Source organism: Electrona antarctica, assembly GCF_951216825.1.
Source record: "Electrona antarctica genome assembly, chromosome: 14".
NCBI lineage: Eukaryota > Metazoa > Chordata > Actinopteri > Myctophiformes > Myctophidae > Electrona > Electrona antarctica.
In genome coordinates this window covers 27,783,753-27,806,755 of record NC_136795.1, presented here as the reverse complement: position 1 = coordinate 27,806,755, position 23,003 = coordinate 27,783,753, and the positions used below count along the sequence as shown (strand labels likewise).

At 44.2% G+C, this 23,003-nt stretch overlaps 1 protein-coding gene across 1 annotated transcript in view; it reads left to right on the top strand.

Moving 5' to 3' along the window:
- Positions 1 to 18,517, top strand: part of LOC306937310 (protein sidekick-2-like) — a gene marked incomplete at its 3' end in the record, with an annotated part of 81,935 nt that extends 63,418 nt beyond the window's left edge. The window contains exons 37-44 of the mRNA XM_079520981.1: positions 2,548 to 2,685; positions 4,544 to 4,705; positions 7,092 to 7,217; positions 7,327 to 7,491; positions 8,329 to 8,469; positions 11,474 to 11,618; positions 14,892 to 15,021; positions 18,104 to 18,517. Of these exons, the coding sequence (XP_079377107.1) occupies positions 2,548 to 2,685; positions 4,544 to 4,705; positions 7,092 to 7,217; positions 7,327 to 7,491; positions 8,329 to 8,469; positions 11,474 to 11,618; positions 14,892 to 15,021; positions 18,104 to 18,517 (1,421 nt within the window). The remainder of the gene's footprint in view (positions 1 to 2,547; positions 2,686 to 4,543; positions 4,706 to 7,091; positions 7,218 to 7,326; positions 7,492 to 8,328; positions 8,470 to 11,473; positions 11,619 to 14,891; positions 15,022 to 18,103) is intronic.
- Between the last annotated feature and the right edge of the window lie 4,486 nt (positions 18,518 to 23,003).

Genomic DNA, 23,003 nt, shown 5'->3' with positions numbered 1-23,003 from the left:
AAGTGCTGAGAACTTAAAAAACACAGGCAGGAATTTTGGCTCTCTGCACCATCGGGTGCTGGGAAATGAGCCAACACAAGCTTTGGGGAATTTTATGCAGAATTGTGGCTAAGTTGTGACACTAAGCTGGGCCTGGTTTGGGTCAGCAGGCAGAATTCTCACAGCTCTCTTGCTCAAGGTCATAAGATATGCTTCTTTTTTTGTTTTGTGCTGCTCTTTGTGTGTACAGTGAGTTTGCTTTTTTTATGCCATTTATCTTTTCTTTTCTTTTTTTCCATTGTTGCTGATACAGACAGACACAACACACTGGAAATATTTCCTCTTCACTGCTGTATTGATTTGTTCTTTACACCACTGGCCGACCCCCTATCGTTTTTCTTTTCTTTTCCTTTCTTTCTTGATCTTACCTAAGTCACGCTACATAAAATAGTGTATTACTTGCTAAGAGTGCTCTGTGATGCAGGGGTAAAGTTCCTGTCCACCACCGCAGAGACACAGGGTTGAAATGCTCTGCGTCTTGGCCGAGCATCCACACACGCTGCGTTTACTGAAGGGAAACCGGGCAGCAGGCGCAGGTGGGGCTGAAAGGCAGGGGTGTAAAGTAACTAAGTACATTTACTTAAGTAAAGTACTTAAGTACATTTTGAGATATTTGTACTTTCCAATTTCCAATACTTTTACTTCTACTCCACTACATCTCAGAGGCAAATATTGTACTAAACGTAAATGTAAAAAACATACAGTAACCACTTCAGCCCTATATACATTTCGGCCATTTGAAAATAGCCGATCTACAAGCTTCGACGATGCGACGCATTGTGAGCTTGTAGATCTGCTATTTTCAAAAGATGTTTGTACATTTGAAAACTTGAAATGGCACATTCTGCATAATGAGTATACTATTACTTTTAGTACTTTAAGTACATTCTGATGCCAATACGATGTACTTTTACTCAAGTTAGTACATTGTGAATTCCGGACTTTTACTTCTAACGGAGTAGTTCTATATTGCAGTATTGATACTTTTACTTAAGCAAACACTTTGAGTACTTTTTCCACCACTGCTGAATGGCGAGGAGGGGTGGAGGCCCTTCCATGTGTGTTTCTGAATGGCGAGGAGGGGTGGAGGCCCTTCCATGTGTGTTTCTGAATGGTGAGGAGGGGTGGAGGCCCTTCCATGTGTGTTTCTGAATGGCGAGGAGGGGTGGAGGCCCTTCCATGTGTGTTTCTGAATGGTGAGGAGGGGTGGAGGCCCTTCCATGTGTGTTTCTGAATGGCGAGGATGGGTGGAGGCCCTTCCATGTGTGTTTCTGAATAGCGAGGAGGGGTGGAGGCCCTTCCATGTGTGTTTCTGAATGGCGAGGAGGGGTGGAGGCCCTTCCATGTGTGTTTCTGAATGGCGAGGAGGGGTGGAGGCCCTTCCATGTGTGTTTCTGAATGGTGAGGAGGGGTGGAGGCCCTTCCATGTGTGTTTCTGAATGGTGAGGAGGGGTGGAGGCCCTTCCATGTGTGTTTCTGAATGGCGAGGAGGGGTGGAGGCCCTTCCATGTGTGTTTCTGAATGGCGAGGAGGGGTGGAGGCCCTTCCATGTGTGTTTCTGAATGGCGAGGAGGGGTGGAGGCCCTTCCATGTGTGTTTCTGAATGGTGAGGAGGGGTGGAGGCCCTTCCATGTGTGTTTCTGAATGGCGAGGAGGGGTGGAGGCCCTTCCATGTGTGTTTCTGAATGGTGAGGAGGGGTGGAGGCCCTTCCATGTGTGTTTCTGAATGGCGAGGAGGGGTGGAGTCCCTTCCATGTGTGTTTCTGAATGGCGAGGAGGGGTGGAGGCCCTTCCATGTGTGTTTCTGAATGGTGAGGAGGGGTGGAGGCCCTTCCATGTGTGTTTCTGAATGGCGAGGAGGGGTGGAGGCCCTTCCATGTGTGTTTCTGACAGGGTATTTATTTGGCAGGTGAGCCGGTAGGGGCAGCAGTGATATAAGACTATAGAAATCTGTTTGAGCTGAACAAACAAAAAGGAACACATTATTCCATAATTGTTCCATGCTTTCATATAATCTGGGATATTGCCATATAGGGCTGTCACAATTACAAATGTAAGTTTACGATTAATTGTCTTACAATTATTTACGATTAACAATTTAGTACGTTTCTGCTTGCCTGGTAATCAAAAATGCACAGGACAGATATGAAAAATAACTGAAATATACGAAGAAATTACTGACATATTCATTATTTTTAAACTAAAGCAAAAAGGTTAAACAAATAGCTGTAATAGCTGATCTACAAGCTTACAGCGTGTCACGTTGTAAGCTTGTAGATCTGCTATTTCAGCTTTTTTTTATGTATCAACATTTTTCAACATGGAAACGATTATGACAATTAGGACCAAATAATTGCGATTAATGTCAAATAATTGCGATTAGACGATTAAGTAATAATCGTGACAGGCCTAGCCATAGGCGACGAGTAATGCCAGTAATTCCCTATTTCGGTTACAAATCAATGATAATAAATGATGGTCATGGATTTCTCTTCCCCTTCCCCAAAGCCCCGAGTGCTCCCAACTTCATCCACTTCAGTGACCTGACCACCACGTCCGTCAACGTGTCCTGGGGAGAGCCCAAGCAGGCCAACGGCATCATCGAGGGATACCGCCTGGTTTATGAGCCCTGCACCGCAGTGGATGGTGAGAAACTCCGCCTGTAGCCTAATAACTACGCTGTTGTTACCTTGACATTCCCCAGCTGCAGCCTGTTCACCCCTGTTGTGCTCTCTCTCTCTTTTTTTTTTTTTTAAAGCTCGTGCCCTAATCTGTTACAGATGGGTAACGTGCCCCGTAGAAACGTACTATACCGCATGGTTGCTCGAGTGCTCTGGGGGCGACTCTGTGTAGCCTTCCAGAACTTCCGTTCTCACCGAGCCGGGGCATGGCTAATATAGCTGGCTGAAGTTTGGCTGCCCAAACCCAGATTCTTAAGTAATTGGGAGCAGAGGATCCGAATGCTAAGCACAAGCTGCTGTGGTCCCTCGACTCCCCGCTAATGGGCTCAGAGCAAAGCCAAGCAGAGCCTGTGATCTCTCTGCCTGTCTGTCTATCTGGCGCGCTTCTGGAATAATAGTCTGCGTATGGCAATATGCTGAGGGAATGAGGGATACATGAGGGATACACTCACTAAAATTCTGCAGTTAAGTCAATGGAGACATTGGAAGATCTGATCACGGGCTATGCTGCCATATGTGGCGTGAGAGTGTGAGACTGCGTCTGACTTTATTATGCTATACGGCCATCTGTCTGTTTCTGCTGCTTGCTTTGTGGACGTGGATCTCTCTCTGTGTTTCTTTCATCCGTGTGCATTTTCTGTTTATGTGTTTTCGTTTTTACGTTTGTGAGTTTGACCAGTGGTGTAAAGTCCATTTACTCAAGTACTGTACTTAAGTAACATTTTGAGGTGTTTTACTTTTTTTTTTTTTTTTTTTTACTTATTTCCAACTTATTTCCAATTCTCAGTACTTTTACTTCTCCACTACATCTCAGAGGCAAATATTATACTCCACTACAATTATTTGAACGCTTTAGTTTGAAAGCATTAGTTACTAGGTAGTTTGCAGATTTTGATTATTATTACAAAACATTCCCACTTCAGCCCGATATACATTTAGGCCATTTTAAAATAGCCGATCTACAGTACAAGCTTGTAGATCTGCTTGTAGATCTGCTCATTTTTGAGGGGCGCTATAGCCTCCTCCTATACATCTTTTCGTCCTGTCTCGCATTAGCCATTGACAATGAAAGGAGAATTTATGTCATATGTAGACGAGCAAATCGGCTAACCCATCACATAAATTCAGTTGTCATCTCACATGTTCATGGTGAAAAGTTGACAAATTAATTAATGAAGAAGTATGTTCATTTTTTAGCGCCCCTCACTTCACACGGGTGTGATTTTTTTAATACCTTTCAAACAATGATTACTTGTGAAACAGGACATTCTGCATAATAATAATGAGTACTTTTATTTTTGTTACATTAAGTACATTTTGATGCCAATAATTCCATACTTTTACTCAAGTACATTTGGATTACAGAGTGTTACTACATTGCAGTATTGATACTTTTACTTAAGTAAAAGCATTTCAGTACTTTTTCCACCACTGAGCTTGACAAGCTCGCATGCATAAAAAACGAGAGAATGCACACGCACGCACGCACACACACACGCACGCACGCACGCACGCACGCACGCACGGACGGACGGATACACACACACACACACACACACACACACACACACACACACACACACACACACACACACACACACAGAGACAGACAGACAGACAGACAGACAGACAGACAGACAGACAGACAGACAGACAGACAGACAGACAGACAGACAGACAGACAGACAGACAGACACAAACGGAAAATGCCACTGTGTGTTGTTGTGAGAGTGGGAGCTTCTATCTATCTTGCCAACCTGTCGCTTGCAGCATCTAGAGTCTAGTGTTTCCTGTATGCACAGACTCCTCTCCTCGCACTCCAGGTGTCAGTAAGATAGTGACAGTGGATGTGAAGGGCAGCGCCCCCCTGTGGATGAAGATCAAAGACCTGGCAGACGGGGTGACCTACAACTTCCGCGTCCGTTCCAAGACGCTGACGTACGGCCCTGAGGTGGAGGCCAACATCACCACGGGGCCAGGAGAAGGTGGGGCTGGCTGGCAATCAGCAGATTATGTTTGTTTGTTTTGTTTTGTTTTGTTTCTCTCAATCGCTCATGCATGTCCTCAAGCTCTAACCCACTGTTTCCCAAACACTGGGTCGGGTCACAGACACTATTTTATGGGTCCCTTTTTTTCCCTCTACATTTTGCTTTTTATGAATATTATTATTTAAAGAAAAATCTAAAAATATTCCCCCCCAAAAAGCAAAAAATAAATATATGAATCATGAATTAAAAATAAATTAAGTAATTTCATGAATTAGAAAACGATGTTTAAGAAGTAGTGAAAATAGTCTACTTAAGCTCACAACACAATTTTCACTACTTTGTGTCCCGGGCAAACGTCTAATTTCTTTTTTGGGTCACAAGCTAAAATGTTTGGGAACCACTGCTCTAACCTACTGTAATTCTCAAAAGTGTAATCCCCAAAGGGTAAAATGCTTTATCATCGTAATAGCCTATAACACTCACTCACACTGTTAACCGCATGTATCAAAACACACAAAGTTTTCCTCCATGCTAGGCTTTGTCCACCTGATGTCACGCCTAAGGCATCGCCTATCAGGGCAAAAACCTTTTGGCATGGCGCCTTCACCCTCCGTAGTTTATAGACGTGATCTGCCCTCACAACTCACATTCATTGCACCAAGCAAAGACAACTGGTTATACGTGTGGTGATCATAGACCTTCCAACTTCACGCTCAATTGGATTAAGGAGGGTGAAAGGAACTCCATCACCATCGGATGGCTGTTAGCAAACCATTGGTTCGCAAGAGTGGAGCTGCACCTTAAAAAAAACGATTCTTTGTCTCCTCAGCTTGTAGGGATGCACCGATATGGAAATTCTTGGCCGATATCTATATTTAAAATAACAATTTTAGCCGAAACTGATACAGATACAGTATTTGTTTAATTAGTTTTTGTTGTTTTAATTTCCCCCTTTTGTTCCAGGGAAACAAGTACACCTTCAACACAAGAAATAAATGTTCAAAATCTACAGCTTGGTAGGCTGCAGATAACCAACGCAACATAGCCAACTCAAAATATATGCTTATCAACACCAGATAAGTATCGGCTTCCGCCATCGGTTAATGTCAGTTTTATTTGCCGATATTGACCGATAACTGCAAATATCGTCATATACCGATATGTGGCCGATACATCGGTGCATTCCTATCAGCTTGCACTGAGGAAAGAAAGACCAACATGGACTGAAATGTTTGCACTCTCTGCTGTCTTTACAGCCCTGTAATGTCTCAAGTGGAAACATTTAAATTTGAAACTCTAGTCTGAACTCCTTTTTTGTTCTCTGTGTGTGAGTCCTCCCTTGCTGCAGGCAGCAGACCATTCTGACAAGAATGGATCTGCGAAAACTGACATTGTCCCAAATTATCAGGCCTCACCACACTCCTCTCTCGTTCTCAGGCATGAGAGCATTATAAAGCCCCCCAAGAAATCAATACGACTGGCTGAATTGTAGTGTTCAATGGCGAGAGAACATGCTGGATTAAACCAGTCTCTGATATTGCAGCACACATTGTTAACCCCACACTGGGCTGGCACATCCACTGTGTTGCGATGACCTCTGATGTTCATGGTTCTACCATGACATCTCCTTTAGTTCAGGGTGATGTTCTGAAACAGTCTAATAGCATTGTTTGCCCTCATCATGTTGACTGTATCTCATCCTGCTTTGATGTGAAAACTCGGCCTCTGCCACCAGAGAATGGAGCTGGTAACATGTTACTGTAAATTTGTCAGGGGCGGGGATTAACTGATGGGACAGTCCATTACATTAACTTATTCGTCTTTATGTATGTTACCCCGCACAATGGCCAAGTTAAAGATACAGTGCGGTAATGTGCAGTAGTGTGTATGTGACCTGTTGAATACTGTAGTAGCCCACTTACATTCCTGAACATCTGAATGATTGAAGCCACAGTAGAGCGGTTCGGCCGAGGTTGGACTCTAGAGCCCACATAGTGTATCTGGTCATTTGCACATACACACAAGTAGTATGAACACACTGCTTCTGTATCCACTCTAGACCCACACTGGATCAGCAATGGCATCCATTCCTCCAGCATGATTCACTACATGGCCAAGATCTATCTATCTATCTGTCTGTCTGTCTGTCTGTCTGTCTGTCTGTCTGTCTGTCTGTCTGTCTGTCTGTCTGTCTGTCTGTCTGTCTGTCTGTCATTTGAGTTATAAAATATAATTTGAGAATTAAGTTTTAAATTAAAGCGATTGAGAAAACGGTAAATGAGTGCTTCCTGATTGTCTTTGTAAGCCCTTGTTGAGTCTAGTCCGTCATTAATGTCTGTTTTGTAACTCGTCTTGCTTTGCTCTCTCTATTTGTATTCTGAAGGCGCCCCAGGCCCTCCTGGAGAGCCCTTTTTCTCTCGCTACGGCACCGCTCTCACCTTGCATTGGACCAGTGGAGATCCGGGCCGCGCCCCTATCACGCGATATGTCATTGAAGCCAGGCCTAGCGGTGAGCCCCACCTCCATCCTCGTTCAGGCATACAGTGTGGTGACTACCAGAGATACAGTTATGACTTATGAATGTCTGTCAACATATTATTTCCTCATCTTGCCTTTAGATGAAGGACTCTGGGACATCCTCATCAAAGACATTCCCAAGGAAGTGACATCATACACGCTCAACCTGGACATACTAAGAGAAGGGGTCACCTATGACTTCCGGGTGATTGGGGTCAATGACTATGGCTACGGTTCTCCCAGTGCCCCATCCCCTTCAATATCAGGTTAATCACTCTTTCAGAGCAGTGAATTAATGAACGTGTGCGTGAGTGAATGGATGAATTAATTAATGATTCATTGATTCTATTTTCATCCCCACAGGATTATTTGTTATTCATGAAAAAGGCATAAAATGACAAAGGACATGCACATCCTGGTGCTGGATTCAAAAACTTCAACAGTAGAAAAACAATAAAATGCACACACCAGTGTTATACTTCCATTGTGGATTTGTATTCGGTGGGTAACGTTTCGAGCTGTGAGCCTCTTAGAGTAAGGTCTGCGGAAGAGCCTCCCGGCTCGAATCGTTACCACCATGAGGATTTGATTGTTTTTCATAATTCATTATTCAGACACATTAAATCACAGCCAGGATATACATTCCAGGAATCTCTTCTCTTTTGCATATATCTTGAGAAGCATTCACCCGATCGACTTCACACCCAAGGAAGGGCAGTATCGACGGTGAAGTCAATCGGATGAGCAGTTCTCCAGAACCAGCCAGCTCGGAACGGACGGATGTGTTCCAAATCCCAGCCACACCCTGAACTAGCACTGTATTTATTAGGTTGCATCAATGTACACAAAGAAATTAATTCATAACAATACAAATTCATAGAATACAGAAAGTTAAATAATAACCACACACTGTAACCAACAACAAATAAAAGAGATAATTATAGAGATGTATGGATCATGTTCATGCGAGAGACTGAGAGAGAGAGAGAGAGAGACAGAGAGACAGACAGACAGACAGAGAGACACAAATGAAACATTATGTTGCCTTCGTTTACTTGTTGGTTTTAACATTGTTTCTTAATCTTTATCACTGCTGTATTTAGCCCAGAAAGTATCTCCATTCTACGAGGAGTGGTGGTTCCTGGTGGTGATCGCTCTGGTGGGCCTCATCTTCATCCTCCTACTCGTTTTCATCCTCATCATCCGAGGCCAGAGCAAGAACTACACCAAGAAGGCAGACTCAGGTAGGCAACATGGCGCCTCAGCTCTGATGTAAATATTGCTCCCTCTGCCGCAGCAACTTGACAAGCGATCGATTGGAGCGCCTCTTTGCCTGGCACGACTTCGCCGGGGATCGCTTTTTAATGATTACACATCTGAAAACTATCTTTTAAAGTTAAGAGTGCGAAGGCTTGCGCAATTATCCAAACTGCCTGGGTTTCCTCACTCGATTTGGCTGACAGGTGAAAAACGATGCTCGGGCTGAGCTGAAACAGCCCAAAGAATAGTCAGGTTTAACTACAACGAGGATCAATGCCTGGAATAAGTGGTTCGGCGGGGGTTGCAATGCTGAAGTAATTTACACAAGCTTTACAAGATTTACAGGCTTCCTACTTGTTTTTCATTTTGATTTAGCCTTTATTTAACCAGGAGAGGAAGCCCATTTAGTTAAACAACCTTTTTTTTTCAACTTGGAGACTTTACCAAGACAAAACAAAAAACAAATTGCCCCAGTTAGACAAGGAATACAGTACTACTTTTTACAATCTCCAGGCCTTCGGAATAGGAAGCATAAATTGTCCTTGGAACTTAAAGGGACACTTCACCCCTTTTGCAATCTTATTTTAATGATGTTTGGGAGACAAGAAACACTTTTATTTCCTGGGGTTTTTATGTGGGTAATATGTGTTTTTAGATATTTTAGTATTTCAACGTGTCCATGATGTCATGGACACTGGGCTCACTTACTTCCAGGACTATGTGTTGTCTCAGTAAAGGCCTATTCATAGTCTGGATTTTCGGTGGTGAGGTGACCACCGCTCCGGTGGTGAGCTGACCACCGGAGCTGAAATAACGTTGAGCGGTGGTGAGTAAAAACAGAGAAGGGCTGGAGCGGTGGCGGTGGTTTGCTCTTCACCGGCTCGTGACGTCATGTTGTAGTTCGGTGGTCACCCCACCACCGAAAATCCAGACTATGAATGAGCCTTAAGACAGCCCTCCCCCTATCCACAAGTAGGAGCAGTGCACCAAAGCATTATGGGAATTGTAGTCCAGGAAGGAAGTGAGCCCATGCAGTGTCCATGACATCATGGGCACGTACTAAAATATCTATCTCCCAAACATCATTAATTTAAAATAAGAACTGGTTGCAATGCAAAAGGGGTGAAGTGTCCCTTTAAAGCTTAGTACCCAGTACATTTCCTCAAGATATGAACATATACAGTAGGTAAGATGTTACAGTTTCTCTCTTGTCAACCAAGTCTCAAAGCATAAATTAGGTTTACATCAATAGGTCTGGTGACATCACAGACTTGACTGGCACTGTGCTGTTCAGACTCAGATTCGGTTCATGCCAACTACATATTAACGTGCACTTGCAGTATGACTAAAAACAAACATTAAACCTGTATATAGGAGGGGCCCTCAACAACTACTCAGTGTTATGTCATGTATCGGTATCTCTTAATACCACACATGCTGGTTTGATTGACACACAGTCAAAACAAGGGTTTAATGGACCAGCAATGATCTGGTCACCCAGCAGCAAGGAGGAGCCAGCAGGAGGTCGTTCACTCGACCACCCAGCGAAGAAAGACAGAGTGGTGAGAAAGTCGGTAAGAGAATAAGTGGATAGGAGAAAGAGGTCAGGTTTTTGAGCTTGGTCAGCATTTAGTGTGGTGCCAGGATCCCGGGGTCAGTAAACACTGTTTTGGCTGGACCGGCCCTGAACAAGGCCCGTGTTTGTGTGGGAACACAAAGACAGCTTCTTATGCCCTCTCAATCCCACCCTCTTTTAACACTCTCCCAGCCATGCCGCTGTTCTGTCCCACTGACGGCTGTTTGTTTAACCGGGGGGCCAGCACTCGCCACTGGGCCCCAGGACCAGCAAGGGTGAGATCACAGTAACCAGTCAGGAAGACAAGAGGTCACCGGAGCCCCTAACCTACTCTCGCGGCCAAATCTCACACCTCAAAATCCCCCTCACTACATCTGACTGACTGGTGTCTGGGGAGCATCTTCCATTCACAACAACGGAATACAGTCTGCTTTATTCAGAGTTAGATTCAGATTGTGATTATTTTAATGGCCACACAGCCTGAGCCAAGGCTGGTGGAAGATGCTGTTGTTACAAATTCATTCAGATCAGTTCTGACATTAAGCATGTGACCAGCATCAATATTATTACCATTTTACACTGTAATATGTAACATGCATGCTGAGCAAGGCCTGTGTACCAAAACATCTCTACAGATTGTTGTAGTATGTTTAGCTCCAATAAATATATAGTTGCAATATCTATACAGAAGGATCCTGATAGCCTCGCCTGTCTCATCTCGCCTTTTAGAGGGAAGTTGCTGTGTAATCCTTAGAGATATGAGTGAAGGTCACACTATATTCATTGAACATTCCACAGCCCTACATGGCTTGAATCCTAGCGCCATACATGAAGTTGAACTGAAGTGTAATATGTAAAAACCAGGGTTCGATTTGATAGGGGGCGATGCTTTTGATATCCACCCTCTGGTCATTCGTGTGTCACCGGTGGGGATACATGATGGTTTCATCCCTGCTTTTGTTCAGACTGAATTATTTCCTTTTAGATGTCTGATTTGTTTGATGATATTACAATTTAACAATTTAATTAAAATCACACCCGTGTGAACTGAGTGGTGCAACTCCCCCCCCTTCCACCCCCCCCCCCCTCTCTCTCATTAGCAGGCAACAGTGCAGCACTATCTCTCTCTCTCTGTTTCTGGCACGACAGCGCCCCTACTGGTACTCATGAGTCACACATGAGTCACACAGGTTAACACATAGGTTAACACATAGTCACGGACATAGCTGTTCCTTGGAGTGGTTGCACCACTCAAAACTCTCTGTAAATTCACCCTGCCGTAGCACGAATATAAAGGGCTTAAGCCGGGGTTAAGACAATGACCTCCCTCTGTTCTGTTTTGGGTTTTGTTTTTTAATTGAACACTGCTAAAAAAACTAACCTTCACACAGTGTCCCCGCATTCCTATGCAGGCAACCACTCCAACTGCACAGCGCTGCCTCTGACACACGGAGAGATGGTGCGCCTGGACGAGGGACGCTTCCCGGCGCTGGAGCTCAACAACAGGCGCCTGTCAGTCAAAAACTCTTTCTGTCGCAAGAATGGCATATACACACGGTCAGTTATATTATGCTCACCATGCATTGTGCTTTCAATCACGCGCCGTCATAAATCAATCACCGGCGCCGCTAACAAGTTCTCCTTCCCCCCATTGTGTCTAATGTCTTATGTATCGACGCACTGGCAGGAATACTTAATGGAGTGTGGTTCGCTTCCATCTCTCTGCTCTGAGCACTTTGTCAGTCTTGGGAGAACAAACCAAGTCTGCAGGAGGCCAGCTGCTAATTTCCTCATTGGTATTCAGTATGTGTGTGTGTGTGTGTGTGTGTGTGTGTGTGTGTGTGTGTGTGTGTGTGTGTGTGTGTGTGTGTGTGTGTGTGTGTGTGTGTGTGTGTGTGTGTGTGTGTGTGTGTGTGTGTGTGTGTGTGTGTGTGTGTGTGTGTGTGTGTGTGTGTGTGTGTTCAGTATGTGTGTGTTATGTGTTATGTGTGTGTGTGTGTGTGTGTGTGCGTGCGTGCGTGCGTGCGTGCGTGCGTGCGTGCGTGCGTGCGTGCGTGCGTGCGTGCGTGCGTGCGTGCGTGCGTGCGTGCGTGCGTGTGTGCGTGCGTGCGTGTGTGCTTGCATGAATGTGAAGCAGTGACTTATATAAGAGAGCAACACAATGGTGCTCCGTTAGTATTCATGAGCTTTTGCATGCACTCTTTGTCATCCCATCACAGCTTCAGACAAAGGGTGCTTATTGGTCAGCGCCGGCCATCTCAATCTGGCCTCGACCCAGAGCACATCTCGGAGCACGTCTCGGCACGCTTTGAAATCCTGAGTGTTTCTTTAAATCTGAGAGAGTAAAACTGGACCCTCGTGGGTCCACTTCCACACCCTCAGGTTTAAATGAAGACTGTATCGGGATTGTAGCTCCGTGAGAGCGACCTCTCGACAGTTAAAGTGCAATGCCGCCCGCGTGAGAGAACGCGTCCTTCAATCCATCAGGACTTTGGCAGCCTGCCTCTGTGGTAATGTTTAGCTAAACATTAGATAACAGGACTTCCACAAGGCCTCTGCTGAAACAAGCTGGTTTGTGATGGAACACAGCTCACATGTTAGGGTGGGTGGACGGGCCTCACATTGAGGCATGGTGGCACAGTGGCAATTCATGATCCGCTCTTCAGCGAGAAGGAAGAGAAAGGCTGCTGTTGCAGTACACCTGTCAGAGTCATACCTGCCAACCCACCTTTTTTGCATGGTGTGTGTGTGTGTGTGTGTGTGTGTGTGTGTGTGTGTGTGTGTGTGTGTGTGTGTGTGTGTGTGTGTGTGTGTGTGTGTGTGTGTGTGTGTGTGTGTGTGTGTGTGTGTGTGTGTGTGTGTGTGTGTGTGTGTGTGTGCGTGCGTGCGTGTGTTGTGTTGTGTTATGTTTTGCTTTTTTTCCCATCAACCCGAGGAGAGACTGCGGATGGGATCAAAAGGCCTTGAACTGCAACTCTCTCCTTTGAAGGGATCCAATCTGGTATTCTCTGCTAATGATCTGTGGCCTGGAGAAGCAGAGTGGTATTGGGAGGGAGGCCGAGGGATGAGGGGGAGGATAAGATGGAGTGGGGTGGGCGTACAGTACTTTCTGAATAATTCAAAGCAGTTGGGGGGGGGGGGGGGGGGTATATGCAAAGGGTAGGGGTTAATTTAACCCTCCCCACCAACACACACACACACACCCACACACATTCCCATCTCTCTGGCCCCATGTATTTATTTTTTCTCTGCCTGAAGCATCTCTGAATTCCAATTTTTTTATCATGGCTCGCAGGAAGACAGCCGTTTGTCACATTAACCCTTCATGGTCACTGTCATGTTGTGTCTTCCACACTTCCCATCCTTGACTTTCCTTCAGTGATTTACAGCTCCTGCTTACGCCTTATGCAAAGCCCCTCCAGGCATATTTAGTTTGATTCTCAAAGAGCGTCTTCAGCATACAGTAGCTTAATTTCAGAGTTGTCACCGGAGCATTTCTTACGCCCGTCTAGTTCTCAGTCACCCTTTCGGATCAATTTTTCTTCAAGTACATTTTTGTTTTTAAATATTAATCCTACTGAAGCCTATCACTCCCCTTAATAATAATAATAGCTTGAATTTATATAGCGCCTTTCATGAACCCAAGGACGCTTTACAAAATTACCAACAACAATCAAAGACTATATGCCATAAGCCTGAGAAAATAAGTGTCTTTTCAAGGCAGCCTTAAAAGAGTCCAGTGTACCTTCAAGTAGCTTGTATCTTGTCTCCCTTGGTAGAGAGAGACAGTAGCGTGTGAACTGTGAGGTTACATGTGCTGATGAGCAAACTAAAAGCAGTCCAGTGATGTGAGCGAGGGCCACGGTCCGGTCTGCGGGGTCCAATGCTGGATTCTGGCCGGCCTCTGGCGACAGTGCCGGGGGTATTACGCCAGGAGGAGAAAAACAATTACCCTCACACAGATGTCTCGTTCCGCTTCACTTGGGCTTAACGGCCGGAGCCGGCCAGAGCTAGGGGTCGTTCTCCTTCGACCTGGAAGGACTACTCCTACTTACCCAGTCATTCTGCATGATGCCTCTAATAGGCACAGCGATGCTCTCGTGCTTCCGAGTCCTCTGCGTCTCATGACGGCCCTGTTTAATGGACAGAGTTATACTACCGTATCATTCTGTGCACCCCCACCAGCCCCCTGTCTGCCTTCCACGCGGACGGTTTTAAATGGAGATCAGAGAGAGACGGTCCAAGGGAATAGAACCATTTATGGCCTATCGCTCTATGTTTCAGTGGCTTCTGAGAATGCATGACTAATCCATCCTGTTGTTGTCACACTGCCTCTGAAGAGAGCTATCATCGGGATCATTATCTTAATCAATGAGAGCGCGCCGAGCACGTGGGCTTTAATCCGGCGGAACCTGCCCGCGGGAGGTAAAGCTTTGAGGCGAGAGGCTTCAAACATTTTTTTTCGTGCTTTAGTCATCAGACTGTTGAGGTGTCCGTCACAGGACTAGCCATTTTCTTATTGATCTCAGCGGGGAGTGTATCTGATTCGAGTGCTTGAGTTGCCCAAAAGGGAGATAAAAGGGAATGACAAGAGCCGTGTTGTGAGGAGAGAAATAAAATGGTGTGTTTTCTTTTTCTGTCTGAGATTCTCTACCTCTAAGGTTCTCAAACATGGAGGGGGGGGGGGGGGGGGGGGGTGTAAGCAAATGTCCGATTGGTTCCATTTGTAACAGAGTTATGGGGGTCCGTGGGCCGTGGCCTAGTGCATACCAAACCGGAGATCCTTTAAATTAAACTAACTCACGTCTACTGTCTTCTCTGTGTGTTCAGGTCTCCACCCCGGCCCAGTCCAGGCAGCCTGCACTACTCCGACGAGGATGTCAGCACAAAGTATAATGACCTGATTCCGGCCGAAAGCAGCAGCCTGACTGAGAAACCTTCTGAAATATCAGATTCTCAGGTATGAGATGCACTGCACGCTCAGAGGTCATTTCTCTCTCCAGGGGTAGAGAACATTTTCATCAATCATTTTAAATTCAAGGATCAACTCTCCGGCGGATTGACATTCTTACAGCGGTGGAAGTTATTAAGTCAGAGTCGCCCAAAAAATTCTTTCTTCCCATCACTCTCCACCCTCTTGACACATTTGGTATCTTAATACCTAATTACCACTTTGCTCGGAGCAGCGTCTCTGAAGAACACTCCCGTCCCCGCTCTCTCCGCCGATAAATAGAGACCGCAGCCTAATTTAAAAGACAGAGAATGAATTAATGACAGCCCGAAAAACTGAGGGATGCCCTCAAACTCATCGCCTCAAGAATGCTGTGATGTGCTGTCTGTTGACATAGGGCCCGCCATGAGCGATGATCCGGATGATCTGTCTCTGGGTTTTGATGAGTGATCCCTCCCTTGTGGGAAGGCCATATGAGTCAGATTCTCACGTCTCAAGTCTCCCGTACTGTCGTCACCGCTTATTAATTCTCCTAAAACAGGAAATGTCATGTTAATCTGGCCACTCTGGACAAGGACATCGATGGGTCAGTGTGTGTGTGTGTGTGTGTGTGTGTGTGTGTGTGTGTGTGTGTGTGTGTGTGTGTGTGTGTGTGTGTGTGTGTGTGTGTGTGTGTGTGTGTGTGTGTGTGTGTGTGTGTGTGTGTGTGTGTGTGTGTGTGTGTGTGTGACTGTGTGTGTGTGTGTGTGTGTGTATGTGGTGGGTCCAGAGTAAATATGGCTTAGTGGGAAGTGGTGGCTGCCGATGGAGAGAACAGGAGACTAGATGATTATAGTATAGATCACGAGACCCCCCACCTCCTCCATCTCGCTTGGTAGGCGAGAACATCTGTCTTTCCGCACCTGGTGCAGGGTCTTCATAGCATATTTATCAGGTACCTGCACAGTCAAAACATTGTTCAACTGGGTCTGAATAAACACAGCTCTCCCGGGAACTGCAAACGCGTGTTGTTCCTCTCCCCCGCGTAGCCTTCCACTGTTTACCTGGCCCTTGAGCAAATAAATGAAGTCATGGAGCGGCTACATCTGTCCAACCAGGGTTCCATTTGCTTGGGGCTGACGGGGGCGGTCCTCCGCCTCTGGTGGGGATACGTTTTTATCCCATACTTCTGCTCGGACTGAATTAAATACATGCATTTCCTTTAGGGAAATATAGACTGTTCGAAAAATGTTTGACATTTGTTTTCATCTCTATTTAACAATTTAATTTAAATGGTTTGTTTGTATCTCATGATAATAATAAAAATAAATATAAATATATAATCTTGTTTAAAAAAGCTGCTAGCGATGATGTCACTGGTGGACTGGTATCTGAACTTCCCACAGCCCTCCTATGAGACACAGACTGAGTAGAAAATAATTAGCCCTTTGCTAAATCCCACCCCAAAAACGCAATTGTCCAATGCCAATCCAAATAGTTTAGCAACTGTTGCTATGCAGGTCAAACTTTCGCCACATCATAGCTGTCAATGTTATTTTGCCCTGGGTTGTGTTGTTGAACATATAAACGGCTTAACGTCGAGAAAGTTACATGACTGACCCACCCAGGTGATGGCAATAATACTAATAACCTTAATGTCATTAGTCAATTGATTTCTCCCTCTGTTATTTCCTCGTATTTCTAGTTTATTTAAATTATGTCATGCAAATTTAGCCTACTGCAGGCCTGGTTGACTAGATTTAGAAGACATTTTGATGCTCTTGCTACTGAAATGATCGATTATTTATATGGAAAATTCCCATCATTTAACATGCATCTCTATGGGGGAGAAGGACAGCTTGCCCTGTCTCCTTATTGCTAACGTGCTTATTGGACAAGGATGGGTTGGGGAGGGACTTAGCGAAGGGCTAATTGTGGCATTTTATCATGAGCATTAGAGAGGACCAATTATATGAAGATAGGTTGAAAAGTGGTGCAGTGGTCCTTTAACACACAGTGGTCCTTTAACACACATATAATACATTTTCTTCAATTTCGAAAATTGCAAATCTACAAGCTTAAGCTTTTATTTATCAAACCCTGTGTCCCAACTATAGCCCCAGAGGTGCAGCAAGGCACTTGATAGACATATATTACTGTAAAATGTCTTCTGAATCTTCTCACTTATTGTAGTGAAAACTTTTAGACTTCTTGATGCTTATTGTGGGAGATATTTTGGCAAAGGATTCAGTTTTGTTTTTGGCATTAAAGTGACAAGAGTCACCCAAAGGAACAATTGTAGTTTAAAGGATTGATGGATTAACGTCACGGTATAAACAAACTGAAACCCTTCAAATGCTCTCTGTAAATTTTTAGGAGTTAGGAGCATTCTTTAAACATTTGTGCTCCACAGAGGGGCTATAACTTATGTATGTTATGTTAATATTTTCCACTGATCCTTAAGGGGGATGCAAATGTGGATTATTGATGTGTGTTTGCATGCACACTAATACCCAGATTACTGGGAATAATCAGGTTGTGGCAAATATTTGATTGAAGTATTTACATGCATACTGTAGCAGTAGTGTGATTACAGTAATAGTTTCTCCGTGGTCGTCGCTTGTAAATGCTTCCGGTGAAGTTGTTTCATCCACCAGCTATATATGTGTTCAGACATACTACGTACATTAATAAACCCTATATATGTGTTCAGACATACTACGTACATTAATAAACCCAAAAGAAATCCATCAGTAACAAAGTATTTCCATGCCAATGTCAATATTGAACAACAAATACGATTTAGCTTGCCATGATTAAGACGTACGATTCTGGAAGGTGTTTAATGTTTACATTACCATTTCAATAACCAGAGTATTGCATTAATGTGCATGTAACATTTGGTGTCGTAACCAAAGGCACGCAGTGTTTGATTTGAGTAGACTAGATTGAGACCAAGAGGTAGGGTTATGCCGTACAGTACAGTATGTTCTAAATCTACAGCATGTTCTTTGTATGTTATCGGTGGTTACAATCTACTATAGATGTTTTCAGGTTTGCTTAAGATATTATAAAACATTTCACTGACATACATTCCTTGCTCCACTCGCAGGGCAGCGACAGCGAATATGAGATGGACCAGAGCCGCCAGAAGACCCACTCCTTCGTCAACCACTACATCAGCGACCCCACCTACTACAACTCTTGGCGGAGGCAGCAGAAGGGCGTCTCCCGCCCGCCGGCGTATGGCTACTCCCAGCCCGAGCCCCTGGTGGAGCAGGAATCGCGACCGCACCCGCCACCCCTGCCACCCCTGCCCCCACTGCTGCCCCAGGGCACCACCTCCCCCCAGCCCCCTCTGGGCCCTGGCCAGAGCACTCTGTTCAGGTCCAAAGGAAGCCGGACTCCCACCCCATCCCTGCTGTCCTCGGAACCACCGAGCCAGCACGGCACCTTGTACCGCCCCCCCAGTAGCCTGGGCTGTGCCTCTCAGGCCCCGACCGCTGGCTTCTCCTCATTTGTTTGACACATAGCTCTCCCTCCAATCACAGCAGGACCCTGAGGACGGTTGGTTCGCTTGTACTTAGCTTTTTTCCTTTTTTTTAATGCTATCTGACGGAAGATTTACTCTGTGTTAGGCAGGCATCTTCAATAACATTTTCTCCTCTGTGAAGAGTGTGTGTGTGTGTGTGTGTGTGTGTGTGTGTGTGTGTGTGTGTGTGTGTGTGTGTGTGTGTGTGTGTGTGTGTGTGTGTGTGCGTGAGCATGTGCGTGCGTGCGTGCATGCACAAGCATTTGAGTGGGAATTTATAAGTGTGTATGGTCGGTTAATCCATGTGCTACAGTACGTATTTTCGGAAAAAGACAATCATTGGAAAGTTGATTTTGTCGCTTAAATCATGTATGTAAACAAGAGAGAATCTGAGATTCTGGGTTAAAGAAAATAAAACCCTCATTTAAAAAAATATTATCCTTGATAAAGATGAGAGCTATTATAACTATTGAACTATATGGGCTTTGAACCAGCAGAGCTGCAGGGAGCAGACAAAGTACGATGGAAATGAGACGTGAACAAATGAACCAAAAGAGAGAAATGAACTCTGACCTGTTGGAAGGCAAATGTGTCACCGGGGGCCTTGACTGCAGTGACATGGCTGCCGTTGACCTTATCACTCTGCCTAATCATTGATGGAACTGCATATGTGTTTACTGTATGTATGTATTTGTCTCATATTGTTTATCAGATATTTGTATTGACCAGCTAAAAGCATACATTTTGAGAACACCACTAGTGACAATATTATGAATCGCATTAAAGCAGTGTGTGGCACCTTTTAGAGAGTATTCTGGGGAGTTATGTGGACTGTACGCTGTTAACTCAATCAAAGCAGGTGAACTGCTATATATATATATATATATATATATATAATTCTATTGAGAGGTTAGGAACACTATACTGTTTGACAAGTGGTAGGCTTTTGCCTGAAGCTCAAAGCGCAATCTCGCCGTCCACGAGCAGGGTGTTCATCTCAGCAATAGAAAGGTCGGCCCCCTCATGTCTGACCCGGGTTTGAATCCCGAATAGGACATAATAGTAAATCCCACGGATTGCAGCTTTAAATGTTATTTACAGGATTTCACGAGGACTAAAGCACAATCCTTTGTTCATATAACACAACATCCTCATAGCTGTACCAAGCATTATCTTGTATGTGATAAAGAAGTGCATGATATGGGGCAGTTATTAAACAGGTGACAAATTCTATATCAAGAGATATATTACCAAATGCAAGGTGTCCCTTTGGTAATATGTGATGATATAGGCATGTTATGGGTTTACAACTGTAGACTGCGACTTACAGCATCAATGTCGACTCACCAATAATGACCTCATTGTGCGTTTCCCATCACTTCCCAGACATTATTGTCTGATAGCATGCTGGATTCCTGGTTTCAGCAAATATTCAAAGAATGTGAAGGAAATAAACTATCAAGAATCTGTTGTAACATGGTACATGGTTATCAATCGAAAAATAGGAAAATCGAGAACATGGTGTATCTTGAAAGTTGGTCTGTTTTATGAGAACGGAAATAGATTTTGAAAACAGGCCCCGGGAGGGATGCATGGGTTAAAGTTGACCAAGTACAGACTTTGTATATATCATCACTAATATGACTTGTGTGTGGAATGCATCACCAAGGACCCATGTGTGCCATTTCATGTATACTGTAAACCACTGCTTCTCAACATCGGGTCCTAGGCCCGCCAGAGGTCCAGATTGACCTTTTCATGTCTGTAACTCTGAGAGTGTACATATGGAACCAAATAGACCTGCAATGGCGGTGGATCGGATCCATTTGGTTCCATTTGTGACACTGTTAAATTAACACTGATGAAATGGTTTTTGTTTTTAAGAAAGAAAACATTAACACTGATGATAGTATTTAGTACAGTGTCGATTGTGGTCACAAAGATTACATTTGTACACTCAGAGTTACAGACCGTAAGAGTCCATTCGGACCCCTGGAGGGCCACGGACCAGACATTGAGAAACAGTGCTGTAAACCACTGTATGCTACAGTACAATTGCCATGTTATACAGTATAACATGGCACTGATATAATGTCACTCAGACCACCTAGAGTTGCCTGCTTCATGCTATTCTCATCGCCAGTTGTTTTACAACGCTCTTCGACATGCTTGTGTGTTAGGCCATACATCATGCAAATGCCAATTCTGATTTGATTTGATACATTACATTGTAAAAGTTGAACAGGACACAGCTGTGTGGGACCTAGGCCTATAATGGATAGATCCACACTGCCAATCTAGGTCCAGAAAATCACCTGTCCTATTTCCACTGTAGATATATCACTGTTCACATCCTGAAGCAAACATTAAGAAACTGGCACTACTTCAAAATAAATTATTTTATTTTCTAATGGGTTTTCTTCATGCTTCAACGTCACAACACTTTGGAATATTAAAGGAGCATCCCTGCTGATTATGTCTTAATTTAAGCAGGCACATTTTGGAGTATCCACAGCCCGTCTCTAGGACACAGAACTTGAAGATTTAAGTGGTACTACGTCCTACAGTGAGAAACAGATATTACCGATATGTGAAGATACTATTTTGATTGATTGATTGATACTATCTTTATTTATATTGACATAAAAAAATCACACCCACTGTGAACTGAGTGATGCAACTCCGTTTGGGTGTCCCCGGAGGGTCTCCAGAACTTCCAGATCCACAGGAACGCGCCCAGGGTGCCGGCCCGGTTCCGGTGAGCCGCCCCTCATCCGAAACGGTCGAGAAATGACAGAGTTACTGTGTGGGGGAACAACACTCTTTCTCTCTCTCTCAATCTCTCATGCACGCTCCACATTGTAATTAGCAGGCAATAGTGCAACACTATCTCTCTCTCTGTTTAGGCATTTAGCAGACGCTCTTAATCCAGAGCGACTTACATTAAGCAAGTACAAAAAGCATGGCAATACATCACATACATAAAAAGTAGTTATCATGAAACATGCGTATGCTAAGAACGTAACAGTGGAATATCTATATAATGAAACTATACATATATTCTATACTATGCTATACATATGTACTATGAAGTGCTATGACTACATACAATGCAATTCTAGTGCTGTCTACATAACATTCTATAAGACTGTACTGTATCAAATGCTTTCTAAGTCTACAAAAAGTGCTATCTAAGGGGGTAGGGTAAGTGCTACGGGCCATGATGGAGTCTGAAAAGGTGGGTTTTCAGACTACGGCGGAATGTGGAGCGCCACTTTTGCCCCTATTGGTACCCTAAACATAGGGACACAGGGACGGACAATTCTCCATTCATTGTCAATGGGAATTTAATGTTTGTGTAAGACGAAAATCTACACTGAATCTACGCTGAATATAGGAGGGGCTAGGATAGTATGAAATGTATAGAGTTTGTGATGTGAACAAGTCTCTCAGTTGTTGCGTGGGTGTACCTGCCACTCAAAATGTGTGTGTGTGTGTGTGTGTGTGTGTGTGTGCGTGCGTGCGTGCGTGCGTGCGTGCGTGCGTGGAATCACAATTTAGTTCCCTAGAAGCAGCTTCTAGTGCTACTGAACCAGTTCTTTAAGGACCTAAAAGTGAGTGACATTCAAAAGAGAAGTGCTCCTTATTCCATATAAAAGTAAATAATGGCAAATAACTCTTAGGATAGCTTATTCTTGATCTTCTTGAGTGCAGAAATGCCCTGTTTCTTAACTAGAGTTTGAATTGGTATGCATTATGCATAATAAGCACAACTCTGAGAGAGTATAAATGTAACCAAATGAACCCTTACAGATCCATTTGGTTATTTTGGACACTAACATATATGTAAGAAAGATCAACACAGAGGATTTGACTGTATATCTCTCTTTTATAGGGAAGAAGTCAGCTCGATCCTGAGCAAAGACTAAAAAATGTGGAGGAGGGCAGGATAATAATCCTGGATAATCTCTTTATTCCAGGCCGGAAAACACTGATCTCAAGGTGACGGAAAGTGGGATTGAGAGAGACGGACAGAGTTCTAATTGTCATGCTGTTGGGAGGGAGACTGATGGGTGCAAGCAGTTTAGTTGCAGAAACTTCAGCAGACAGATAATGCAGTGTGGAACAAGTTTGTTTATTGTCTAAACAAAATGGCAGTGAAGTTGAGATTCTCATTAAAAACCCACTCACAAACACTGTGAAACACATAGCTCTCTCATCAGCCAGCTGGAAAGACTGCTGGGAACACCGCCAAAGGCATATAATTGACTTTGGAATATGTAATATATAGTCCACAATATAGGCTACAGTCCTTTGAGTTTCTAATTGCATTAGGAGAACAGGACTGAGAGTGCATTTATTGCATGCGGCTTGGAAGAAAGGAGACAGATTGTTGCAGCAATTGTTGTAATTTACTAAACTCCTTGTGGGACATACATGTTATTTATTCTGTACAATATGGTAAGTACCATGCTTGATG